This window comes from Lissotriton helveticus, chromosome 6 (assembly GCF_964261635.1).
Source record: "Lissotriton helveticus chromosome 6, aLisHel1.1, whole genome shotgun sequence".
NCBI lineage: Eukaryota > Metazoa > Chordata > Amphibia > Caudata > Salamandridae > Lissotriton > Lissotriton helveticus.
In genome coordinates, this window is record NC_136067.1 from 1,424,436,020 (window position 1) to 1,424,463,639 (window position 27,620).

General features: G+C 47.5%; 1 protein-coding gene across 1 annotated transcript in view; it reads left to right on the forward strand.

Annotated features, from left to right (window-relative positions):
* Positions 1-27,620, forward strand: part of ENPP1 (ectonucleotide pyrophosphatase/phosphodiesterase 1) — a 739,100-nt gene that overhangs the window by 185,272 nt on the left and 526,208 nt on the right. The window contains exon 4 of the mRNA XM_078649218.1: positions 15,479-15,604. Within this exon, the coding sequence (XP_078505344.1) occupies positions 15,479-15,604 (126 nt within the window). The remainder of the gene's footprint in view (positions 1-15,478; positions 15,605-27,620) is intronic.

The following is a 27,620-nucleotide window of genomic DNA, read 5'->3' on the forward strand; positions in this document are numbered from 1 at the left end:
TACTCCACTTCTATTCCTCTTCCGGTAGATGGCCAACGTATTCTCTTTAGAACCTTGTCTTTCTTGGAGCACCAAGTAGAGCAGTCCTGGTTTGCTCAAGTATGGGGCTAGGGGTTTAATGATTCAAATATAGCATGAGACAGTAAATAACACACTACAAACCCAGTGAACAAACAGTTCTTTGACTTTGAAGAATGGATTTATTTAAACATGGAAGTTCAGAAAACAGTTAAAACAATCTGTATTAAAAAAACAGTCACATTCTAGCATCCTCTGGAACTTAGATACCATCCTAAACATTTTTATAGAGCTTAAGCATTACACACTAGTTTTTGTAATAACGTTAACCCTTGTAGATTAAAGGCAGAGTTAAGATGTTCTTGAACAGCTCTGGGACTCATTGTTTCTTATAATATTATTTGTAAATCAAGCTAGTCAAATTATTAGAGGTGCCATACATCAGCTACCACGCTGCAGTATTTGTCAGATTGCCTTTTCCCATGATTTCATTATGTCTGGCTCCAGGTCCTTTTGTTGCCCACAATAACATCTCTTAAACAAACAAAGGTATCCAGAAAGTAAAAAATGATGAATTGCAGGCTTTCAGCATTAATACATAGTTTTGTTGCCCAGTTTAAGAGTGATGCCAAGGATCCAGTAGACATTGTCTGTTTGGAGCACAGTTGCATGGGAGACTCCCTAAGGACCCAGGTCCTCTCCAAGACTATTGAAATGTTGTAGTGGGTCAGCATCTGCAATGAAGTTTCCAATCTTTAGCAGATGTACTCTGGAACAGGTCTGCCATCATCGAGTCTTGAATGAGGATACCTACTGAGCTCAATGGCTCGGGTGCTCCCCACTAGGAACTGAAATGTATCAATAGGGATCAGGTGCGATTTTACATTGTTATAAATTAATCCGTCTTCTAGCTTATGTGGTTCTAAGGGTTCCGGGATCATTGCAACCAACTGCAGCCAGTGGGACGTGCCCAATGTCTGAGCTGTGGATTGAAGAAACTATTGTAGCCCTTTGGAGTTGGAAGAGGTTACATTTGTGAACCTTTTCAGGAGTCGGTGTATTGGAGATAGCTATGGATCACCACATACAATGACAGCAAAGGGTCTGTAGAGCTCCACAACCCAGGGCTATGTTTAGTTGCCCAGTGGCACTGGCCCTCTGAGCTGCTGTGATCTCAGGCTTCTTGCAGGTTTGATCATGTGAGGCGCTCACATTGTAAGAGGGGACGGGGAGCAATTAGAAGAGGAGTAGGTCCAGTACCCGTGCTCTCAAAGATTAACGTGGTATTCATGAAGGGGAAGCTGTTCCTAAGATAAGAGGGAGTCACAACCTATTCTGGTTGGAGACGAAGTATGAGAGAGGTCAATCTCAATACAGTCGGGTTACCTAAAGTTATGGATGAATCCTTCCTTTTGGATATAGTGCCCTCACACACCCTTGCAAGTGTCATGCTTCATCATCGGGCATTGCTTCTCATTGGAGTGGCGCTGCTGTCCTCCACGGGCCCTGCGAGAGGGCTCTTTAACGGAGATCTTTTAAGGAGAACACTGGTATACATTTTCTTCTCTAAATCTTAACAGAATCGAGTTATTGTATCAAGAGGGTGCACATTGGCCTCTGATTGCTTCCCTAGAAACCTGTCCAAAACAAGGACAAAGGTCAGACTAGTTAGATTTGTTAAGCCATTTTATTTCTTGAAGCCAGGCTGGTTACATTTTACATTTACATTTACATGTGGCAAGTGACATCCAACAGCACAGGACTAAGAGTAGATAAAATTCGCTATGCTAAAGTAAAATGTTATTCTAAAAGAAATAGGGATCGTTGTTCGTTGGATACAGGACAGCCAGTGCTTAATTTGTAAAATAATAACTTCCAGGGCTCTCGTTAAAAGGCCACTGCAGCAAACACCACACATTCATGCTGCCAAAGACAGTAACAACACAACTACCAACCATTGCACTCCTTCAAGTGTGACAATTCTGACTATTTCAGGCCTCCAAAGCTATAAGTATTGCTTTGGGGGCAGGAAACGGTCGTTTTGATTGTATATTACATTAATTCACCTGTTGTTGTGGTCATCTCTAAATTCGCCAGACAGCGCCACCTTGTGCTCAACTGTCAGAGCTGGTGTTGACAATTAAGTGCCGGTACCGAGCACTGGAAACCACCGTCTCAAATTAAGCACTGACCTGCATATAGTCATAGTCCTTCATCTTCTGCATTTATACAGTGAATTGTAAATTGCTTCAGAAAATCCTGGACCAATATTAGGGCGAAAGCCCTCTCCCCCACTCCCCTTCTCCCCCTCTCCCCCTTCTCCCCCTCTTCCCCCATTCCCTCTCTTCCCCCCTCCGCCCCCTTCTCCCCTCCCCCTCTCTCTCACCCAGGGGAAGCAAAGACCACAGATCACCCCCTTCTTCATGAAAGCGAAGAACGTGAGTTATGGGACACTCATTAAACTTTTACAGAGTAGCCCAGTTGGTTACATGACCACCAGTGTTGCCAATTAAAAAAAATCCTATATCGCTGAATTGTAAGAGCTGCTACCACCACCTGTCACTTTTTTTAATAAATGTTTTTATTGAATTTTTCAAGAAAAATAATACAAAATAGCTGTCCTATACACATTGGGCAAACAGAGTATCATGACAAACATCTGAACATATCCTGTACATTGACAGCCCAAAAAAAAAGAAGGAAAGCAAACAAAAAAGGAACTAAACGAAACAAATACCTTGGAGTAGTTGTGCAAATAAAGACTGGGACAGCATGTATCGCTTAACAATGACTGTACTCAGCTCGTTCATATCCCCACCAAAGCAGTCTTTAGATTATGTCCACCGTAAAGATCACATCATATCACTTCCCAATTCTTTGCCGCATTCAATATGTACTCCGTTACCACAACAAGTTATATCAGTACCACTAAGTAGCTGTGGAGAGTGATTGCAAATAGCTTCTCAGAGGCTGACAGATATTGCGGGGACATGAGGTGACGGGCAGGAGTGTAGCGTAATTGTCACTCATAGTGTCGCAGTATGTGAGATCACAAATCCAGGCCTGCACTGACTGTGTTTGTGCTCTGCCCCAGTGCAAAGAAACCTGCCTCTTAGCTATCTGCAGAGCTATAGCGCTAAAACTTCTGATGCTTCTCTTGAAAGGTTTAACATATCCCAGGAGGGCTGTAAATGGCTCAGGGGATATAGTGTGTTCTACCATAATAGATAGGCGAATAAAAACATCAATCCAATATGTGTTTACCGGGATGCAAGTCCAAGCTAAATGGAAAAAGTCTGCTTCAGGAATACCACACCTTGCACATACACTAGTCACAGCGAGATTCATCGTGGCCATCAGCTTGGGAGTCACGTAGATTCTATGTAAATATTTAAAGTGTACCAATTTGTGTTTGTAATTGCTCAAGACCTACCGCATCTGCGAACAGCAGTAACACCATATGTCATCATTTATGGTATTTCCAAGTTCTGTTCCCAGGATGTGCACGCCTTGGTGCCCACATTCGGGCGGAGGGAGAGTGACAAATGATACAGGACACCAAGTGAGCACTGTCTGGGAAGGTTATAACAAGTGTGAGAGGTTTGAAATCGCTCGGTTCTGACGATGAATCAGGCAGAATTTTTAGTAAAGAGCAGCAAGTTCTATGAAGCAGGAAGGTGTCCATATATTTTTTGGCACCACATACAGTCAAATCTGCAGGTGAGCATGGTTTGGAGTCATGGAACAGATCACCCAATGTCAAAAATCTGTTCTTGAGCAACGTCTTCTTCGTGAGGGTTTCTAAAGTCTGAGGTATTGCCGGGTTATCTGCTAGCGGTATGTGTGGGGAGTATAGAAACATGTAGTTTAGGTACTTCCGGAATTTAGTCCATGCCCAAAACCTAGTTAGGACCATTTGAATTTCAGAGAGGACGCGAGGGAGACCCTGCCGTAATAATGTCTATAGCAATTGTGGGTAAATCTGTGATCTGTCGGGTTTGAGATACTGTAACTGAGCATCCGCATGTTACCAATAATACGTATAGTGAGTTTGGACAACCAAATAATAAAGATAAAAATCAGGGACACTGAAGCCACCACGCTCGAATGGCATGATTAAAGTGGACCAGCTCACTTTCGGCTGTTTACCCGCCCAAACTAGCCGCACTAAAAGTGATCGAAGTGTGTCGAAAAAGCTAATTGTTAAAGACAGGGGATATTTAAAAAAAGATACAGGAAACGTGGAAGCATTACCATTTTAATGATAGTAATTCTTCCGGCGATAGAGGAAGTTTAGTCCATTTAAGAATTTGCGACTCAAGACGGTCGATCGCGGTTCTGTAGTTCAATCAAATCCAAGGCGTTCCAATGCAGATCGACACCCAAGTACTTGGGAGGTTCAGTGCACCATCGCAATGGGAACACAAGATTGCAGGGGTGGGTTCCAGGGTCAAGGCAAATATCTCAGACTTGGTCCAGTTGATGAACAGACCCGAGTGCACTCCAAACTAGACAAGCTCACGTATGAGAGTGGGCAGATTTTCATCAGGATGGCGCACAAATAACATTACGTCATCAGCATAAATGGACGCAGTAAGCGGGCCTGTGTGGAGTTGCAGCCGTCGGTGCAGATGCCGCTCCTGAGTATGACAGGCAAGTGGGTCCATAGCAATTATGAACTAAAGTGGCGAGGGCGGACATCCCTGCCAGGTGACCCGGGTCAGGACAAATTGTTGTGTGATCAGTCCATTTATTTTGAGTCGACCAACTGGAGAAGAGTATAGCAAGCAAACTAAGTTTAAAAAACCGATAGGGATTCCCAGCTTTTGTATAACCGCGCGTAAATGAGGCCATTCCAAGAAGTCGAAGGCCTTTTCGGCGTCCAGCATCACTGCGACTGCCGGCAAGGTGGGTTCCATTTGGTTTATGACCGAAAACATTGCAGATAAATTGAATGTCGTTGACCAACCAGGTACAAAGCCGGCCTGAAAAGGGCAGAGTGTGGTGCCCACGAGCAACGCTAATGTAATATTTTCGCAAGAATTTTGTAGTCCTGGTTTAATAGCGATAGTGGTCGGTAGGACTGACATTTCTGGGGAGATTTGCCGGGTTTGAGCAATAGTGTAATGATTGCTTCACGCATAGTTGGCACAAGGGTGTCATTTTGTAATGATTCGTCATATACTTCCAGGAGGCGGGGAGCTAATTCTTGTTGGTAAGCTTTGTAAAAATCCCCGGTAAGCTCATCCGACCCCGGAGCGCAGCTTCTAGTTAAGTCTTTTATTGCTTGTTTAATTTCATCAATGTCAATTGGTGGAGCTAGAAAATCACGTTGCCCATCCTCGAGCCTCACCATTGCTATTTCCTGGAGATAAACATCGAGGGCCTGTCCCGAGGGTGGGTGCCCAGTCTGATATAATTTGGTTTAATAGGCTAGGAAAGGCTGTGTAATATCTGTCCCTGCCGTCACTGGCTGGCCATCGTTTACGTCTAACTGCGTGATAAAAGTGGACTGGCATTGTGGTCTAAGTAGGCGTGCGAGTGTTCTGCCGGGTCTCTCGCCCTCCCCGTACATTAGCGATCTAGCGTATTTACCTAAAAATGTAATCTCCCGTGCTGCAGCGTCTGTGAATTCGGTCATCAAAGCTGAGCGGCCCCGAAAAACCATCAGGGATGGAGTAGTTTGCAGGAGGCTATCTATGTCTTTTAATTTCTGTTTAACGTTTGTCAATTTGGTCCAAATGGATCGTAAGACTCCAGCATGCCTAGAAATACACACGCTGCAAATATATGCCTTAAAGGCGTCCCAGAGCGTGAGCTGTCACTCCACGGAGCCCTCATTCAGCTCAAAGAATTCTGTGATTCCACTATGGAACACGGAGTCCAAAAGTGCATTCACTGGGAATCACCACAGAGGACATTGTTTGGGGATCGATGGGAAAGCAACTTCCAATAATACCGGAGAATGATCTGTTATGGTACGGGGGAAATATTCCACTCTGCGCACCTCTTTTAAGAGCTGTGGTGTCAGATACCAATGGTTGATACGTGACCAAATGCTGTGCGGGGCGGAATAAAAAGAGAAGGTCAGAGTAATTGAGACTCCAAGGGTCCACCAGTAGTGCAGATCTTAGTAATGTGAGGAGGTCTATAGTAGCTTGAGGCTTAGTAATTTGGCCCCGACCAGTAGTGTCAGTGGTAGGGTCTAATGTGAGATTAAAGTCTCCCCCCATTAGTAAGTTATCTGAACTAAATAAGTCCTTATGTGATGAAATTGTAACAAAGAAGTCAGGTGTGTCTACATTTGGAGCGTAAACGTTAACAAGTAGTATTGGCAGCCATCCAATAAAGCCCTGAACTAGTAGAAATCTGCCATCTGGGTCAGTCATGACCGATACTGTGCGAAAGGGAAGAGAATGGTGTATGAGTATACAAACCTCCTGGGAATATGTACTGTAGCAGGAAAAGAAACGGTGTTGTCCCTAAGACGCTGCTAGGCCATGAGTTGGGAGGGGTGCATAGTGTGTCTCCTGAAGAAACACTATTTGTATGGAGTGCAGTGTCAGATATGCCAGCACTTGTCTGGTCTTCTTCCGACATGACAGTCCTCTAACATTCCAGGACAGGCATTTAGCATGTCGATCAGCAACGGTCAAATTATCACCGATAATTGACTGTGTGTGGGAACAACCGGAGGCCAAGGCGTGTCACGTAGCACATGGTAGTGTGCTCCAGGAAAACAAAACAACTATTAAAGCTTAAACCTAAATCAACATCTCACTGTGGCAGCCCCCCATCCCCATAGGATACTTAAATGGATGCCACCCGGTGAATCCCAAGGAATAAACAAGAAACATAAGGGAAAAGGGGGAATAGGGGAGAAGAGAGGGGGAAGAAATGACATTGGAAGATTGCCTGAGGGAAGGGACAACACTCCAGCGGAGCCATGACGTGTAGAAATGGTAACTGTTTTGTAGTTGTCCACTCAGCCAGCATTAGTTCTTGATGTCAAGTCATCGAACCCAGGAAAAAGCTACGGCAGGGACGGCCCATCTATAATCAGGATTGTGTAGGGCTGCCGATCAATGAAAGCAGACCATACATTCTCATTATGGCGGAAAGGGAGCCAATAAGGTAGGCAAGACCTCCATGTCACAATGTATCTGCATATTTCAGAAACCAGCAAAAAGGAAGGAGTTGCATGTCTCAAAGTGGTGTCAATTTTCCTTGTCTTGCCGCTGCATTGTTTGTTGTTGGTTCTTCCAGAACTTGGCTGCAGCGTCTGGCGTGTCGAATGATCTGTGACTTGTTCCCAATCTGATCTCTGAATTGGGCAGGGTATAGCATTGCATATCTTATGTTGGCTTTTTGCAGTGATCGTTTCACATCTGCAAACTTGCGGCGGGCTTCCTGCACCATGGGTGTAAAATCGGGAAACCGGGAGATGTTGGAGGCTTTATAAGTGAGCAAGCTCCGTTCCCTGAACAATCAAAGTGCCGTATTTCGATCGTTGTAATTGAATAGTTTGACAATAATAATCCAGGGGGTCGGCCCGGGGGTGGTGGCGGGCTGGGAGATCTGTGGGCTCGCTCAACAGTAAACGCGGTAGAGAAGGCCGCCCTACCGAAGAGGTCAGCCAATACGGTTTTGATGAACTTGGGCATGGGGCCTGTGTTGGTGGATTCAGTGAAGGCCGCCCCTTGCGGGTTATTTCTGCGTGAGCACGCTTCCAAATCCTCCGCCTTCCTCGCAAGTTGTTTAAGGAGACCTTCGGATCTCTCCAATCGTTTCTGGATAGCGGGGTGCTCATCTTCTAAGTCAGAAATTCGCTGCTCTGCTTTGTCCAAACAGGTATCGTGAACATCTAGGCGCTGTTGATATTGTCTAGGCGAATAGTAAGGGTGTCTAGACGTGAGTCTATTGTTTGGAATCCCACCCTGAGCTCTGCCAAACTTGCTGCCTCGCCATCAAGTGAGGCTTGCTCCGGGCCGGAGGCCCCATCCCCTCATCCCGCCTGGGGGTCTTTCCCCCATCAAGATTCAATTGCTTCTGTTTCGGGTCCGTGTGGCCCATTGTCATTCACAGTAAAGAGTGACGCACAGTGGGAACAGTAACGCAACCAGGAATTCAACAGGGCAGCTGGGAAAGGGCAAGTGAAGGAGCCCACAGTTGTATAAGCAGGCCCGTTGCAATCTGCTAAGTAGGGGAGATGCAGCGGCAAAGGTCGTGCACAGGTCCGAAAATGCCAATTCGGGTACTAATTTACCCTGACTCGGAGCTTATATTGAGCCAGCAATGACTCAACACAATGAGGCGGCCAGAATCAAAGAGAGAGTGAGATAAATTAGACAGGTAGGTTGAAGCTGGGTAAGGTCAGCAGCAAGGCATGATGTATCCCCCAGAACGTTGTAGGGTTAACAGGACAGCTGATACGATGGCGACGGGGGAAAGGCCATTCAACCCACTACTGCTTCACGGGAGAGCATTAACATTGGGCAGGTCCTGGAAGCATCCGCTGTCAATTTCAGTATAAGCGGCATGGGGAGAAGGTATATATGAATATTCAGCGCCTCCATCGGTCCCGCATGATCAGGCCCTTACCGGTCTGCTGGGCTGGAAACCGGTCCGCTTCCAGTGTCGTCACAGCACATCCAATGTTATCGGCACAAGTTGGGAAGTTGTTTTCGTGTAGGTAATAGAGGAACTGGGTCCCTGCTGGTGCACGCGCAGCCTTGCAGCGTGAGGTTCCCGAGCTGGAGGCCCTCGGCGTTGCCACATGAACCGAGCCCCGCCCTCAGGCTCACCCGAGTCCCCTGTTGACGCGTCAGGCTCAGGATCGCGGGCTCAGATCTTCAACTTGCCAGCACCTTCGGACTCCGTTCTTAAGACTGGAGCAGTCCCCACTCCATCAGCAGATCACTCATGCTGTGGGGTATAGGTTAAACTGGCTATATTAGGCGGCTGGTGGCATTTTCTGCTTGGCGGCCCCGGAGCTTTCGAGTTAGGCAGCCATTTTAGTCACCAGCTCGGCCACGCCCCCCCAACCACCTGTTACTTTATAGATCGATCATAAGGGACAATGACAACTCTCACTAGGGTTGCGGATTGCCTTTGTGCGTTTCATTAAAGTGATGATAAGGGCTTCTACCGCAGCAGTAATAATCCTTGTCTTTTTACAAAAACACGTTTTTTCCCAATTCCCAGGAAAATTACCAAAACCTCACCCAAAAAAAATGGTCAAATGTCCCTCTTGTCTGTAGTGTTAAGAATTAATGTAGCAAAAATTGTGGCTTTCCAACAATGTTCTTTCCTTTCAAGACCTTGCGTGCCCTGAAAAACAACTGACCACTTAATTTGTGAAAAAAGCAACTGCATATTGCGCAATAACTACACTCCACGCTGTTACTTGAAGTGTAAAAGGCCATTTTATTAGGAAAAGGTTGCAATCATTTAACTTTATTAACAGTACATAACTGTAAGAAAGTACTTTTCCCAACCTATGCAGACACATTCTCCGTTCAGCCTTCTCAAAACCATCTCACCTGTTTGACTCTTCCCCATTCACTCAGTGACCTCCTTCCTCTCCCCATTCTCACCTTCACTTGCCCTCCAAGCATCCTCTGTTGACTTTCCTTCATTGCCTCCTGTGCCCCGCTATCAGTCACCCGTGTACCGTTCTCCCTCCCTAAGGGGTGGATCCGCCCGTATGTGAATTACCACCCCTCCAAAGTACCGTAACGTCGCTACTCTGCAACCTGCCCATAACTGGCATGATAAGACTGCTCCAGTCCCAAGCCCCCCACATAGCTTGTAGGGTGGGTGGGTGGACAAACTTTTTCACTCTAATCCCCCCGGTGGTGCTAAGGTGTCAGGAAGAGGCTGGATCCTCCTCTCAGGACACCTTATATGTGTTCCTAACGCCCGCCCCTTCCCCAATCATCTAAACCCTCCCACACCTTGTCCTTCCGGCCATCGCGCGAATAGCCCCGGAGGAAGACTGGTCTGCGACCTTCACTTCCCCCGGGGTCCCTCATCGCGCAATAACTACACTCTACGATGTTACTTGAAGCGTAAAAGGCCGTTTTATTAGGACAAGGTTGCAATCATTTAACTTTATTAACAGTACATAACTGTAAGAAAATACTTTTCCTATCCCATGCAGACACATTCTCCGTTCAGCCTTCTCAAAACCATCTCACCTGTTTGACTCTGACCTCCTTCCTCTCCTTCCTCTCCCCATTCTCACCTTCACTTGCCCTCCAAGCATCCTCTGTTGACGTTCCTTCATTGCCTCCCGTGCCCCGCTATCAGTCACCCGTGTACCGTTCTCCCTCCCTGAGGGGTGGATCCGCCCGTATATGACTCACCACCCTCCAAAGTACCGCCAACCAGGGAACCCCCGTAGGGCGGTTCCCTGCCCCACCCCCCCAGTCCTGGCCACCTTTCTACTCCAGTTAGCCGACCCTGCGGCCCCCGGTGAACGACCAATCCACTACCAAAATGTATGTCCCGTATAAATTAGTTTTGTGGGGACCGTCGTTAACCACGTAAGGTGCCAAACCTCTGCATGACCACATGCTCCTCCATGTCCTGTGCACCCTTTCTCCTCCAGTCAGACGACCCTACGGCACACGGTTGACGACCAATCCACCACCGAAACGTGAATCCCGTACAAATTCTTATTATGGGGACCATCGTTGACCGCGAAAGGCGCCACACCTCCGCTTGACCACCTGCTCCTCCAGGTCCTGTGCACTCACCTCCTCCCCAATGTGACCCCGGTGGACAACCACCCACCCACCGCCACAACATGCATCCTGTTTACCCTGTAGTATTTTCGGCCAAACCTAATCCGTACACTTCCCCCCCCCCCCCTCAGCACGGCGAACGACCATCCACCGCCTGGACCTCCATCCTGTGTAACAATGAACATTGTCGGGCCAATCCTAGTCCATGAAAGGTGCCCCCCATCGCAGTGAATGCCCATCCACTACCTGGGCCTCCGACCTATGCCAACCCGGAACAACTTCGGGTTAGTTCCCGTCCATGAAAGGTGCCCCCCCCCCCCTTGCGGTGAACGACCATCTACCCCTGTACCTGCAACGCTTGTAACCCTGAACATTACCGGGCCAATCATTGTCCCTGAAAGGTGCCCCCCCCCCCATCGCAGTGAACGACCTTCCACTACCTGGGCCTCCGCCCTATGCAAACCCGAATACACTTTCAGGTTCGTCCTCATCCATGAAAGGTGACCCCCCCCCTTCGCGGTGATCGACCAACCACCACCTGTACCTGCAACCCGTGCAACCATAAACATGGTCGGTCATTTCCCGTGAAAGGTGCCCTTCCCCTAGCAGTGAACGACCATCCACTACCTGGGCCTCCATCATATACCACCAGTAATACGTTTGTGTTAGTCCTCGTCCATGAAAGGCATCCTCCCCCCCCTCTTCGCGGTGCACGACCGTCCACCACCTGTACGTGCAACCGGTGAATCATGAACATTGCCAGGCCAATCATTGCCCGTGAAAGGTGCCCCCCATTGCCGTGAACGACCATCCACTAGAGGGCCTCCATCCTATGCAAACCAGTAACCCTTCCGGGTTAGTCCTTGACCATGAAAGGTGTCCCCCCTTGCGGTGAAAATCATCCACCACCTGTACCAGCAACCCGTATAACCCTGAACCTTGCAGAGCCAATCTTTGTCTGTGAAAAATTGCCCCCCCCCTCCCTTCATCGTAGTGGACGAACACCACAACTGAAAATCTCCTCCTGTGCAAATGAAGAACATCTGGGCCAGCCCTTGCCTTTAAGGCTGCCCCTTTTAGACAAACCACCAGACTCAGTGCAAGTCTCCTACCCAGCAGGCCACTGCCTCGCCTGTCATTTCAATAGGCCCCCGTTCCCAAGTCTTCAAGGCACCGCTCATTCACGCAACCAACATTGCCCCAACAGTCTAATTCAGCGAACCATACCCTAGTCCATGTCTCAGAATGTAAAGCCAAACCTGACATAACCCAGAATACACCATTGTCCCACAGGTATCCTTGTGCCGTAGCCAATTCTCGTTTCTTGCGATACCATGACAGCCGTAAATGCCACAACTCCCCCCCCCTTTACCATCCACAGTTTCACTCATCATTTCACAACCTAATGATGGCGTTCTCCGCCCAGTGATGTCTGTACACCTGATAGTTCGCCTCCTTTGCTGTCCAAATGCCGAGGTGACAGGCCACCCAACCAGGCGACCGCCCTGGAGCCCGATCTACACCGATTTTCTGTAGTAGAAAAAGAATGATTAGTCCTGAAGAATTACATCCCCTGTCCTGTAGTCCTTTCCTGGGAAACCCACTGTCTATGACCCTGTTCCACAGCACCCAACCACTGAGACCAAAGAACAACTCAACCACCCCCAAAATCGCCCTCGTCCCCATGCACGAACCCGGGCCCAACAAATTCTTCAAACTGTGCCAACCCTGGACCGCCTGCCTAAAAACTCCTCGCCCGTGGGCCACCTCCAAAACACCAGGTGCACTACATAACCCTTTCATCCCAGCCCATGACCCTTGTCTACGTTCCGTTCCAACCTTACCGTCCCGACACCCCACATGTCCCTCCCCAAAACACTCCGGCCCAACCTGACCTCCAGAAGAAATACCCCTATCCTTATTCTTTGGAATTTCCTGTGTGTCGCCCCTCCCAGACACCCCCCCCCCAACCTTCCTCATCCATGGCCTGTCCACCAATTCCTGTTACCTAGTCACGTAGCCTCTGACAAAAAAAACTCCTCCCTTGCAACATTCCAGGCCACCCTTGCTCTGTCACTCCGTCCCCACCTAAAACCTAGTCACCCTCGGACCAATATCCCCACTAACTAACCCCAAACTGGGACAACCGAAAACCGAGAGACCCAACTCGCTACTTCTCAACCCCCCTTCTGACACTAAAATTGAACACTACCCAATCCCGATCCTCCTGCTCATGTTACCCCGAATACGTAACGGACTCCCCATCAACCTCAGCTGCAACCACCCCTACCCCTGCTTTAAGGCAGACCTGCACATTCCACTCCTCAATCGGTCCTACACTGACCCAGGCAACCAACCTAAGCGCCAACAACCCAAAACACCCTTTCTGGCATCCCCAGGCACCTGAAACTTGTGCTCCTCAACCAATAAATTACCAACCAAATCAATCCACCGAGGAGTCAACCATCCCACTGGACTCCCCTCGCACTTTGGCCCACAAGGATGAAAGTCATCAGACTGTGTCAACCCCCGCTTATCCGTTCTCTGCACTGTATACATAGGTCCGAAATGGTCGCTTATTATCATGTGTCCCGCGCTGGAGGCAGTTGCTCCCTTCCTTGTGCACATGTACCGCACTGACACCCACGGGGCTCGCAAGTGCTGAATATACAAAACGCATGAATAAATTGACTAACCACATAACCACTATGATACCAGTTAATGTCACTATTACACTCTTGCTTTGCGGAGAGACTGAGCCTTGAATGCCTCTACTGGTTCAAGCAAGTCAGGTCGAAACCTAGCCCTCCGTAGCCCTGTGGCAACCCCCCATCTTCCTTGCTACGCAGATGCCTACCCTGGCGTATCAGCCAGGCAATCCACCTGGCCTCCCCCTCACACCGTAAGATGTGGCCAACCGTGGAGACTGATGTCCTCTTCCAGTTAACGCATCCAGCCTGGCCAACAACCACACTTGACTCATTGGTCAACCCCTCTTAGCATGAATGTAATCCCACTGTCCATCTGGACCCATCCCCACCAACTCGCCAGGCTCCCAATTCCCCCTTTCATGATGCCGCTGCTGCACCTGCCTCTGTGCCAAATCCCACACCACCCCACTGACAAGCTGAAACCCCACTTGCCCGTGCTCCCCCAACCCCTGCCCCTCGCTTCATTCCTTTACCTTAGAGTCCGTCCGGAACCTCCACGTCCTGGCTGGCGCTGCTGCGTCCTACTGCACCACGTCCACTGATCCATATAGAACTGTACCCTCGTCCTGGAAAACTAACAGATTCTGGTTACCATAAACCCCCCCTTAAAATTCAGCACATTTAAACGAATTGCAAAATGGGATTTCTAAACAAAGTAAATAACTTTCAATATTGCATTGTGAGAATTGCAGTACTTGGAGACTATGTATACACCTGGTAGTTTCAACGGGGCGTAATAAGTCAGGTTGACAACGCCGCAATTAGTTGGAAGCCTCGCCTGTGATCAAGCTCTCATACGAGCTGAAACGCGTAAGGATTTAACCCCTTCACTGCGGCGGCTATTCCGCCGCAGTGCTAAGGGGGCGGGGCAGCCGCGCGGCGGCCGCATGCTGGTGACGGAACCGCTCCATCATCAGCCGCGGTTGGGCTGTGCTCATGACCGAGCGGTTCCGTCATGGCCCCGCCCGCTCATTAGAACGCCCAGCGCAGGCGCGGAATCCGCGCCGCGCAGGCGCGGCGGCAGGGCCATGACGGAACCGCTCCGTCATCAGCACAGCGCCACCGCAGCTGATGACGGAGCGGTTCCGTCATCAGCATACAAAGGGTTAAAGCAGCTGCCATTTGCTGTGATTAAATAAAGCATCTGTCACCAAGGAAGAATGTCATTTTTCCATTTCTAAGCAGCTGTCAGGAACAAATTGTGTACTGGGTGTTTAGTAATGGGAAATCAAACTGATTATAACCATGTTGGAAGGCCAGCGACAATACACTTATGATAGCATTGTTTCTTTTGGAGACTTTGGGGCAGCATGTGATAGCAGACAAGTATAAAATTAGTATACTTGTATGTTTGAATTTGATATATCATGCCATTCCACCGCCTGCCATTTGGTCCGATGCCTCCTAACACGCTCTGAAGCTGCCTTCAAATGCTATATAGTGAAATAAATATGTTTATTAAAATGTAACTTAGTAGAAGACTTGTTTAGAATGCTTATTGAATGCCTCTTTGGTTATAATTATGTACGATATTTATGGACGCCATTCAAAATATGAATTTGGGCTATAGGCAAATATACCATGATAAGTAATAGAAAAAGTAGTTACATTAAATGTGTGTGTGTGTGTGTGTATATATTTATATATATATATATATATATATATATGTGTATATATATATATATATATATATATATATATACATATACATATACACATACAACACACTCATTAATGCTTAAGATATTGAGTGCACTACTTAAGAACAGATAACGAAATGTAACACACAAAATAATTCTTGTATACCTAAGTAGGTTTGTGGATTACTATTTAAAAAATAAAAGGAACCTCTGTTTTGTTGTAAAAAGAATAGTTTCTTATCAAGCAATTGTATTTTCTTAATTGGGTCACAGGCAAATTTGAATGTAATGTTATGAGTAATGTATATATACAGTAAATATTTGGATAACACTTGTGTGCTCAATGTTTTTCTAATCACAGCCAAGACCTGGGTATGCAATAGCTTCCGATGTGGCGAGAAGAGAATAGCTGGGAGTCTCTGTTCCTGTTCTGATGACTGCAGAGGAGCTGGAGATTGCTGTCTCAACTATAATACTGTTTGCTTGGGTAAATTTATTTTGACATCACTTTATAGTTTGCTATTTATCACATGGGTATTGACATTCATTGTTTGAGTTTATGCCTAGAGTTTGATATTGTTCAGAGGAAAATAGCAATGCTTTGAAACTGTAAAAAAGCTAGAGATTCTGGCAGATTCATTTCATCCATTCTGCTGAACCCAGATCCAGGTATTGACTGAGGACACTTCAAGATACACAACACATCACAGAGGGCCACACAATTCTCTAACTTCACCCTATGGGCCATTCTGGGCTACCAAAACGGAACTAGTCAACATCGCTCAACCCACCTCTAATACTTGTGGGAAGTGACCTTTTGGTATCCGGAATGTAGGTTGGGGGGGGAATCGGGGAGCCAGACGCCAGTTTCCGGGTGGCTTCCTCCTGGCTTCAGAACATGTGCCCTCTCCGACCAGGACAGTATCGCCCATCCCGCCTGTTCAGTGGGGAGATCTGTACTCCACCATCCGTTACTTCTGGGCAGGACCCCGGGGCTAAGGTCCCATGCGTGATCCTTGACTCATCTCTGTTATCTCATCACCTCCGTCACCTGGTGCCCCAGCTTCTTCCTCCCCAGGTGCGCCATCATGTCTCTCCAGGGCCTCCCCCGTGCCTTTCTCCAAATGTTACCATGCCACTAACACTTCAGTCCATAGGTTCACAATGGGGTGGATTCTCACCCCTCTTGCTCTTCCCGGACAAACGACTGTTCCTCAGCTCTTCCCCACTGAGTTACGTCGGCTGTCCAGGCCTGGACTCTCGGTCCTACTGTCGATTTCCAGGTCATAGCTCTGCACCTTCTGGCTAACACTAAACCTCATATCAACGTTCCGTGTGGCCGGCTGCGTAAATAATTCCAAAATACAAGCCACCAGGGAACAGAGGGGTGAGTGCCCAAGTGTGGAGTCTAGGACAGAAAGCACCTCTTCCCGATAGGGTTGCAGGCGGGGGCAACACCACATGAGCAAAGTGAGCAAAGTCAGTGCTTAAGTGTCCAAATCTGGGGCAGGAGCGGGGGTCACCTTCATAAACCACTTGGATTCTATGTGGTGTCATGTATGAAATGTGCACATAATTGAATTAAAGGTATTACTACCTCATGTGCCAAGAAATTGTTTAGGGGGAGGCTAATATGCTCTGAAACTCAGAGTCCGTTAGCTCTCGCTGCAGGATCCGCTCCTATCTAGTCCGCAAAGTAGTTAAGGGACAGAGGACCATACCAGAGAGGGATCAGTAAAACTAAGTCACCAGATGTCTAGCTGTGCCCATCAAGACCAATAACTGCAGGACAGTGAGAGTCACGGGTTCCTCCCCGGCTTTGGCCCACAGGTCCCAAAATGCTCATGTTGGTGCCTCATATGTAAGGAACCGTCCCAACGGCGAATTATAACACTCCATCAGGTCCTCCAGTGGAAGTAAGGTGCCTTACTGATGGCAGTCCCCGACCGTCGCCAACCCAGCATCTGTCCAGGCTGATAAATTCCCAACAGTAAAATATGAGAGGGGTTCACCATGAGGAAGCCCCACCAAGGGCAGTGCCGGTGCATATAGTCGTGTTCCCGCAGTTTTTAGGACACAGCTGCACCAGGATTTCAGCGCTGCTGTCAACAGTACCCCTCGACGTTGGACAGTTGTTGATGGACAGAGCAGTTTTGCTAATAGAGGTTCCATTTGTGGAGACTGGCCAGTTAACCCCATCTTCTCTTGGTTAGCCCATTACAACCACAGTGTAATCCACTGTAGCTGAGAAGCCAGGAAATATTGTTCAAAGTCTGGGGCACCTAAACCCCCTTCTTCAGGAGATTGCCGAAGGATAACCAGTGACACCCTACGCCGGCTCCCAACCCATATCAAGTCTTGTAACAAGGTGTCCAGTTGTTTGAACCATGAGGCCGGCACTACCACCGGCAAATTTGTGAAAATAAAATTGGAGCATCAGGAGCATGACCATTTTAGAGACTGATATCCGGGCCATGATGGGCAGCTTAAGCGAGCGCCAGAAAGGTACACAATACCTCAAATTACCCTTTCTAAGGTCCTACAATGTATGAAATATCTAGATCCCCAGTTATCCAGAAGAGGTGGGTGACCACATCCAGTCTGGAGAAAGACCTGGCAGTTGCTTCACCCTGGGAGAAAGAGGGAATATGTGGGTCTTGGTCTTATTAACCCAGAAGCCGGACACCACTACAAAATCTAGCAGGAGCTCCAAGGCTCTGGCAATGCCAGAGGTGCCATCCCTCAGGTAGAGAAGTAAATTATCCACGTGGAATGAGATAATATCTTCCCATCACTCGGCCATCTTGCCTCTGCCCCAAATCTCTTGTCTAAAAAGTTCCACAAGAGGCTCAATAGCCAGGGGCAAACAGCAGCAAGGACAGCAGGCATCCCTGCCTTGTTCCCCGGTATTGTGGGAAGAATGTGGCACCTGTCTTGACTCTGGTCGTCGGGCAGTGTGTAGCAATTTAACCCACATGACCCAATTCTTTCCTAGGCCCATCTGTGTCATTACATTGAATACAAAATTCCATCGCACTATGTTGAATGCTTTTTCAAAGTCCACTGAAGTCAGTACTGCGTCTTGATTTGCGAGGACTTCGGGATGATTCATCACATGATAAAGCTGCCTAATATTTTGAGAAGTGTTGTGGGTAGTGATAAAAACATTCTGGTCTGCATGTACTAATGCCCTCCGGTATGGCAGTAATCGGATAGCCAACACCTCACTAAGAATCTTGAAGTCTAGGTTGAGCATAGAGAAGAGGTGGAACTCAATGACCCGGGCTCCTTGTGTCTTAGTCTTGGGTAGGGGAATAACCACAGATTTGTTAGTGTAGTCTGGGAGAGTACCACACTGCCAAGAGTCTGCATATAACTTTTCAAGCTGCAGGGCTGAGGTCCCAGTGTAGGTTGCATAGAACTCGGTCGGGAGGCCGTCAGGTCCCGGTGTTTTGCACTTCGCCATCCATTTGCTAGCCGCATTATCTCCTGGACAGTTATGGGGCCTCCCAAGTCCTTCCGATGCTCTTCAGGTAGTATGGTAGCCAAAAAGGTAGACAGAGCCTGCATCAAGTGAGGTATAGGGGTGGCATACAAACCTTCATAATAATTGCAGAACTCCCTATTAATGGAGGTGGGAGAGTACAGGAGCTGACCATCTCCTTGCTGGATGTGTGTAATAGGGGAGCCCCGAGATTCCAGCCTGATAAACCATTCCAATAATCGGCCCGACTTCCCTTCCTCTTCATGGGCCCAACGGATTTACTGCTTATAATCGTGATTGAGCAACCTCTCTAGGTTAGCATTGTATGGTTCTCTCGTCTCCTGAACCTCATCTAGTGTTGCTGGCCGGGTACCAAGGGCATTATCCAGAGTATGCAGTGTGTCCTCCAGAATTTGCAGTTCCTTATGCAACTTGTGAGTACCAGCAGTTTGGCCAATACAATGGCCCGCATCACAACCTTAAAGGCTTCCCATTCTATTATGTTCGATGATGGGGAACCCTGGTTATTTGTGAAGTAGTCTGAGATCGCCTCTGCCAAGGAATTAAGTTGCATGCTTTCTCCTGAGAGGCCGGGTTGAGCCACCATGTAGGGGCAGGTGGGTGCTCCCCAACAAAACAGGGCTATGATTGAATAAAGTGTGTCCTAGATTTTCAGAGTGGACAATGTTTTGGGTAAATCTTTGGGAGAACACAACAATCTATCTGACTGTGTAGCTATGGACATGATGCGTCCTCCAGATATCTACCATCCCCTATCGTCTCAACCAGTCTGTGGTCCCTCTGCCAGCTTACCCGCAGTTGTATCCCCTAGCTGGGGAGTTGAGCGGTCAAGTTGTACATCTAGTACACAATTAAAATCACCCGCCAGCAGAATGTTATCAAGTGGCAGGCCAGCTATGTGGTTGGAAAGGTAGTGAAGGAAGGTAATCTGATCCTGATTTAGGGCATAGTGTAATTTCTTTTCCGAACAATCTTCACTCCAGGAGAACATACATGACTTCCCTGTCCATAATTTAGCTGGTGAACCCAAACTGTACCTTTGCTCATATCCATATCAAGGTCCCCCTAGCGTATGACAAGTAAGAAGTGGCATAGAGCTGGCCCAACCATCTACGTTTCAGTCGATCTACCTCGCTACAACTAAGTGCATCTCCTGGAGCATGGCCACTTGTACTACCCTGCTTTTGAGATACCTATGGATACCATGTCTCTTGGAGGCCGATCCCATCCCCCTGATATTCCATGACATACATTTTAATGCCTGTCAGGGGTTAGCCATGTGAAATCACAGAGCACCATATCTTCCATAATCCCCTGGGTCCCCCCTCCCTGGCCCCCCAGCCCCATAGCAGATAGGGTGGTCCTGATGCAAACAAAGAGAATAGGGGGGGGGGGATGAAGATCAGATCAGTTCCCAACAGTAACTACCCAACCCAAGGGCAGCTCAGCAACGGCTGGCAGTCTAAAATGATTAATACAAACATACTCTTAATGAATACCAGCACCAGTCAGCCTATAAGGGCCACTCTGTGAGGGGCAATTCAAGAGGGGCGTACCAGTACCATGCAATAGCGGCCCCACACATGTTTAACATACCAAAGTTACCCCGGCTGGCAGTCCGCACCACACACAATTTGGTGTATTCAAGGAGTGTAAAAGGATAGTCTTAGATCAAACCGTACCCCCCACCCCTCCACCCAGTCCTTGCATCAGCTGAGCTACACATAATAAAGGATATCAAACTAGGTCATCTGCTGTCTGGGGCGTTATTACCACAGAGAGTCCAGTCTCATCTCCATGTGAGGACGAAATCGGACCTCACTGATTTATTTTCAGAGGAGGAGTCCACCCCCAAGGGCTTCTTATGAACCAACCCAGTTTCTGCTATTGCCTGTCGCGCTGGTGCTTGTTCCAGTTCTGTCTGTGAGGGAGATGGGGCGCTCCTGGGGCCACCACGCACAACCCTGTGGGCACCTGTGCACCATCTGTCTGGCTGCCAATGATTTCAAGTGCGCAGATGGGAGGGAAGTCCCCGCCTTTTACGCCTCCAGCCATGCCCAAGCGGACTCTGGGTCCTCACAAAAATATGTAGAGCCATCAAAAGCTATATGGAGACTGGAGGGGAACTTCAGGGAGTACTGTATGTCATTGTCATGGAGGGCCTTTTTAACCTCCAAAAATTAGGCCCTTCTGGCCTGCACCACTGCTGTAAAATCCGGGAATATGGAAACTCTACAATTGTCCAGGCAAAGAGCCCCCCCACCCCCGAACGTGCCCTCTGCAGTATTTCTTGATTTCGGGAGTGCAGCAGCCTGGCCACCACCGGTATGAGGGGCTTGCCCAGGGTCAGTGGTCACGACAGGTCCTGGTGGGCCGGTTTCAATGCGAAAAAGGAGGTCAGCAGGTCTGGGGCTACCTCTGTTCAAAGTCAATCTTACAGATAAGACACCATGTTGCCCTTTTCAACTCCCTCCGGGAGGCCAACCACCCTAATAATGTTGCATCTGTTGCAACCTTCTGCATGGTCTCCACTTCGTTCAAGAAGCTGAACCCTGTCTCTCAGTTCGGACATTTGGCTTGTAAGTGTCGTACATTTTGGTTTTAGTTCCGTGATGGAGGTCTCCACTCCTTTTGACTCGATCCGCCAACTTATGGTGTTCCACGTGCTATAGGCCAAGCCCCACAGTCACTGTACCTATGTCCTGTTGAAGGGTGGCCTTGGTATCAGTTATGGCCATTAGGATCGTGCCCAGCTGGAGCCCTATGGGATCCACAGAAGGGACGATATCCCCTTCCTTTTTTGGTTCTTGTTTTCCCCTACTGAGTGGCCGAGGCGGGGCCGAGCACCTGTAAAGTCCTGTGCAACTCCACTAGAGGGGCATGGGCAAGTCCTCACTGCGACACCATAGGCAAGCTGTTCACCCCGTCCCGCCTCCCAGTCCCACCGGTCGCTCAGAGGGGTGGCATAGCGGTCTCACAGATCACAAACTTAGTATAGGGCTTCATGTAGCAGGGAGGTCCACAACACCCCCTCAGGGGGAGGTGTGGTATGGTGTGGTATGTAGGTTTCAGTCGCTCATGGAGTGTTCTTGTGGTGCAGGTGAGGGCGTCATGAGGATCCACTATCTGGGGTTGGGTCCTATCACTGTATGCGTCTAGGGCCCCTGGGCCCCCGGTTCCCAAGGCAGGGACAGCATAGTTGGAAATGCTTCTTGCCGCCACCCCTTGCACTCCTGTATCGCTGTCGACCCAGGCTTCTCGCATCAGATGCTGCTCTCTCACTGTGACTCTGGTAGACTTTCAGGGCCCTCCTTTCCCAGCGCAGCTTCGTAGAGTGGCCAGCCCCCTCCAGAACTTTGTATCTCTTCCTTGTGTGACTCTACAACTTGTACATTTGCAATTTTTTCTGTTTGTATCTTTTATGTAACTCATGTAATCCTAAGTCCTTATGTATCGCAACTGGTTCTTATGTAAAGCGCTCTGATACCTTCGGGTAATGTTTGCGCCATATAAAATCGCATTATATTAAAAAAATTAAAATAAATTACCGGGACTGTCCAGTCATGCCCCCTCGACACACTTTAGTTAGGAGGAAAGGAGAAATCCATGCCTATGGATGGCATATTGCTCTCCTAAAAGGGAACCTTTTAGAGAGGAGAGAGGGAGAGGGGAGAGGAGTTGGCCTAACGGCTAGGGCGCTCGACCTCGGACCTGGGTTCGAGTCTCGGTAACGACGTCAAAACCTCCTGTGATTCTGGGAAAATCACTTAATCTCCCCGTGCCTAAAATGAAAGTGTGTCCTCATGTAACGTAACTGGAAAATATGTAAAGCGCTCTGATACCTGATTTGGTTCGGGTCTAGTTCGCGCTATATAAAACTCTGCAAAAAAAAACCCAAAAAAAAACAAAAACCTAAGAGTCTTTCTGACACCTGGAGTGATCCCAGTTTCTCTGCCCTGGAATCAAAAAGTACCATGAGACACCAGGGACTTTTTAGTTTTTTTACAAAAAGGGTGGAGACTATGCCAATCCTAGCATTGGATGGAGACTCCCATCACCTTGCACTAGACAGACTCCCTGACCTCCTGTGGGCCAGTTTGGGGATTGGAACTCAATATGTTCACCCCAAGAGGGCAGACAGACCACGGGATATCAGGGGAAAAAAATATATAACAAAACAATTGGTTGGAGGCTGACCCATCCGAGCATCGTGCTGTCTTCCCAACCCTCGTGGCTAGACATTCTGTCTCACTGCTCACCTCGGGGGGGGTTGGTGGGGGCATGTTGGGGGTTTACCCACAATATGGTTACCTCACAGGGGAAGAAAGCGCATTAGACACCAGAGAAAACGTGTTTGCCCAATAAAAAGAAGTGGGTGGGTGGGGTGGTCAGCCCAGTCTGACATCAGGCTGCAACCCTCAAGCCCTAAACTCAAGACATTCATTCTTCCTTCCCGGGAGCAGTTTGGGGGTTTATCCCTAGTCTGCATGTCCTAATGTGACGACCCCCGGTTGCAAGGGAAAATAAATGTAAAAAGAAAGGATTGGGTGGGAGTACTGCCTGTCCTCACTTTAGGCGACCCACGTGCCTTAGCCAGCCTTTCTTTGAGAATAGAAAGCCCACTAGAGTCCAGGGAATATTGTTTGAAGAAAGAATGGTTGTCGGGGGCAGCCTTTCTGGCATTGAGCCATCCCTCCCATCCTCATATCTAGCCAGACATTTGGCTTCCGTTGCGAGACGGACTGGGGGTTTACTCCCAGTCTTTTCACAACCCAGAGGGGCAGGAAAATATTTTAAAAAGAAACGGGATGGGTGTCTGTTTTGTCCTAGCACTTGGCTTCACCCCTTCCCCTGCCCCCCGCCCATGTACTGCATACTTTGTTTTCCTCTGGGGGACTGCAAGCCCACTACTGACCAGGGATTGGAATACAAAAAGGAATACAGTAATGAGGCAGCACTTGGTGGCCATCCCAACTTGGCATTGGGCGGCACTGCCCTATCACCAGGTTCCTATCCATCTTTCTGGCTTTCTTAGTGGTGAGATTTGGGGTTAACCAACTTTTCCACTCCAGGGGGCAAAAACCTCACTAGATATCAAGGATTAGTGTTTTAAAAAGGAATGGGGTAGAGAGTCTGTCTTGACATTTGACTATTCTCCCGTCCCTCGGTAACAAAAGACAATCTTTCTGCCTCCAAGGGAAGACCGAAAGGGGTGTTTACCTCCTCTCTGCTCACACCAGATAGCAAAACATGAACAAAGAAATCCAAATTTCCTCTAATTTTCCATGCATGAGGGATGGTAGAAATATGTTACTTGTAGGTTAATTGGCACCAATGGAATGCTACAAACCCTGGGAGTTTCTCAAGACCCAGGGTTCTCCAATGTGGCATTGATTCTCTGGATCCCATCACGATGTCTTACCCAGAATACCATGCAAATAATAAATATGTGCCTAAACACACCCATTTCCTCTGACTTTCTCTAGGTGATGGTTGCAGTATAGGGTCCCAGGTTTGCCAGTACTCTTGGAATCCTACATATCCTGGCCATACTTGAAAACTAAAAACTAAGGGAAACCCAGGGTGGTGTGCCCTGCTTGGGTCATAGCAACTTTGCCCTAATCAGAATATCCAGTGCAACTCCTAACTATATCTAAAAATACCCTATTTCTTCTTTCTTTTCATGGAGCTAGCTTCAACATTTGGACTATCCACCAGCCTGCACCAAGGGACGCTACCACCCTGGCCATTTCGGTAAAGACCCAGGGGAATCAGGATAGAGTGGCTTTCATGGATCCCAGCATATTTTGTTATTCATGGTGCCATGCGAACATCAGAACTAATCCTCCAAATATCACATTTCCTCCATTTGTAGACTAATTTTACAACATAATGGCTTTGCACAAATCCCGTTTTGACCCATTTATGTCCAGTAGGATAGGATTACCCACAAAATAGGGTACTCTTCATCAGATGAGTGAAGGAATGTTGGATATTAGGACTTTGTCTTCTGTCTGCATGTTCTGTAGGTTTTGATCACATACATATGAGGGAATTGAGTTTATGCACCAATGCTTTGACATTTCGAGGGAATTCTGGGTAAGAAAACGTGGTGGGATTGATGCACACTAAAATGTCCTTGACACCTCTGGATGTTTAGTTTTTAGAAATGTCTACATTGGTAGGTTTCCCTCAGTGTCGGACGTCCCCAGACGCAAATACCTTAGTTAAATGCATCTCAAGATTTTTTTGTAATTCAAAGCAAAAATCTTGACATTTTCATTTTGCATTTGGGGCCTTTACCATTCCCGGCGATAGGCCATTCTGCAAAAGTGAGGTACATTTTTTATTGTATAAGTATAGGAATGCTGGGCGGTAAGACATTTGTTGTTACCCACAGATGCAAAATAGTTCCCTAAAATAAAAGTGTGAAAATTCTGTGAGTTTACTAAAAGTTTGATGATCAGAAAATAGAGCGTGATGCACGTAAGCCATGCCACCTTGAACTCGTTAAGGTGTTTAATTTTCATACCTGTCTGGGTTGGTAGGTTTCCCTTGTGCCGGCTACTCTGTGCTTCGATATCACAGCCACCCACAGCCAAAGAGTGATTGGAATTCTAAGCAAAAATCTCAACTTTTCCTCAATAAATGTCTTAACCGTTCTGTTCTGGGAAACACAAGTAGCATACTTTTTCATCTAGAGAACTGTAGGAATGCTGGCTGGTAGGATATTTGTTTTCCCTCCTATGATAATGTTCTCCAAAGTGATAGGAAGCATAGGGCTTGTTGAAGCAAGGCAAACTCTCACAGTCAATGAAAAGATGCTTGTATCACAAGACACATGCCTAAAACTTTTACTGTATCATTTGGGCACAGAGCCTGAACTTTAGATAGACACCTCAAGCACAACAAAATCTCTGCATTACCAAATAAAATAAACTCACACAAACATCCCCCCGGAATTACATTTTTCAACCACACAACACCAGCCACCATGTAGTGAATGTATTTCATTAAGTGCACGTAAACACAGAGAGGTTTCTTGTTCATATTAATTGATAACTTATGACTATCTTTTTTCCAATTCACTGGTACCCTCAGATGGATGAAAGTACTGTTTGCACCTTTCAAGGTTCAATCCTGTGACTGTGGGGTCAGACACAAGTTCGCCAAGCCATCAAACATTGGAATGATTATTGGTACTCTAATAGCAGGACATCCTGTAACAAATTAAGTGCAACAGTAAAGCAAATTAAAATGGGCAAAAGACAGTACACAAGGACATAAATCAAAATGCTGCATATTTTGTTATTAGGACTGAAAGTAATGCCCAAACAGAGATTCACAGTATACGATACCTCATCAGTCACAGACTGTGAATATATGCACATACTCCTAATAGAACCAAACAGAGTGACATCTGAGCGCCCAGGCTCCCTACCGGATATTTGAGTGCTTTGCAAATATTGCGTTTATTGACATCAACAAGCACATAAACAAAAACGCAGACCGACATTGCCTCACACAGACAGCCATAAAAAGCCTGTGGGAAGACTCTAACAGGCAACACATGAATCAAACAGCAACCTGCACACCACAGGCAAACTGGCTGAAACTGTAGAAGACAGCCAATCATAGGGGACAATTAACTAAGTGGCCATTTTATCTATATATCTAGGCAGAATTTGCATCTATATCCATACAAAATGACCTATGGATTGCTGAGTACCATGTACTACTCTCACCTGTCACCTGCCAATCGTCTGACTCGTCCATATCTCTACTCCAAACCCAATTGAAGCACAGGAAGAAGACAGGCCAGATCAAGCGTTGTCTTAACCTGGATCCCAGGGAGGTTTCTTGCATTTTGGGAGCATCTTGTTAATGTTAATGGTAATGTTAGTGAAACGTATAAAGCGCGTGTATACCCTGAGGTGTCTTGGCGCTGGACCAGAGTAGTACCTGCAGACGACGAAAGAAACAATACGACTAGTTTGAGAAGAGCCAGGTTTTTAATTGTTTTCTGAAGGAGGAGAGGGAGTTCAGCCCTCTCAAAGATACCGGGAGATCATTCCATAGTTTTGCTACACAATAGGCCATGCTCCGACCTCCCCAGCTAGCAGTTTGGATCTTAGGAACCAGCATTAATCTGGCGTTTGTCGATCTTAACTGCCTACCCGGGTGGTACCATGAGAAGAGATGTTTCAAAGGTACCTGTCCTGCCCCATACAATGATTTATGGGCAAGGCAGAGTGCCTTAAACTTAGAACGTTGCACCACAGGCAACCAGTGGAGATTTCGTATTTCCTCTTTAAACGATTGGTACTTAGGGATTTTCAGTAGAAGCCTGGCTGCAGCGTTCTGCACCATTTGGAGCTTCTTTCAATGTTGTTTCTGTAACCCACGGTATAAGCCATTACAGTAGTCCAACTTAGGCAGCACCAAGGTGGTCACCACTGTTTTTCTAAGATCCTGAGGAATAAATGGTAGGACCTTTTTGAGTTTCTTCAGCAGATAGGAGGCTGAAACAATAGCATTAATTTGATGTGCATAAGTGAGACCAATATCTATCAGAACTCCGAGGTTTTTTGCCTTCTTCACTGGTTCAGGAGTCTGTCCCAGTTCAGCGGGCCACCATAGCCCATCCCATTTTGGCTGTAGATTGCCGAAGGTAACCACTTCGGTTTTATCCGAATTGAGTTTTAAACAGTGTCTTCCCATCCAGAGGCTGATTTCCCTCATGCAGCATTGAAACTGTAGTGCCGGGGATAAAGTGTTTTTATAAGCCGCAACGACGATCTGTGTATCGTCGGCATAAGATGTCCGTTTGAAGCCAAACTGCTGTATTAAGGGTACAAGTTCGGAGACATAAACATTGAACAATGTGGGGCTTAACGATGAGCCCTGAGGGGCCCCACATGGAAGTACATAGGGGGTTGCCTGATAATGGTCAAGGGTAACTCTCTGCCTTCTATTCTTTAGAAAGGATGATAGTAAT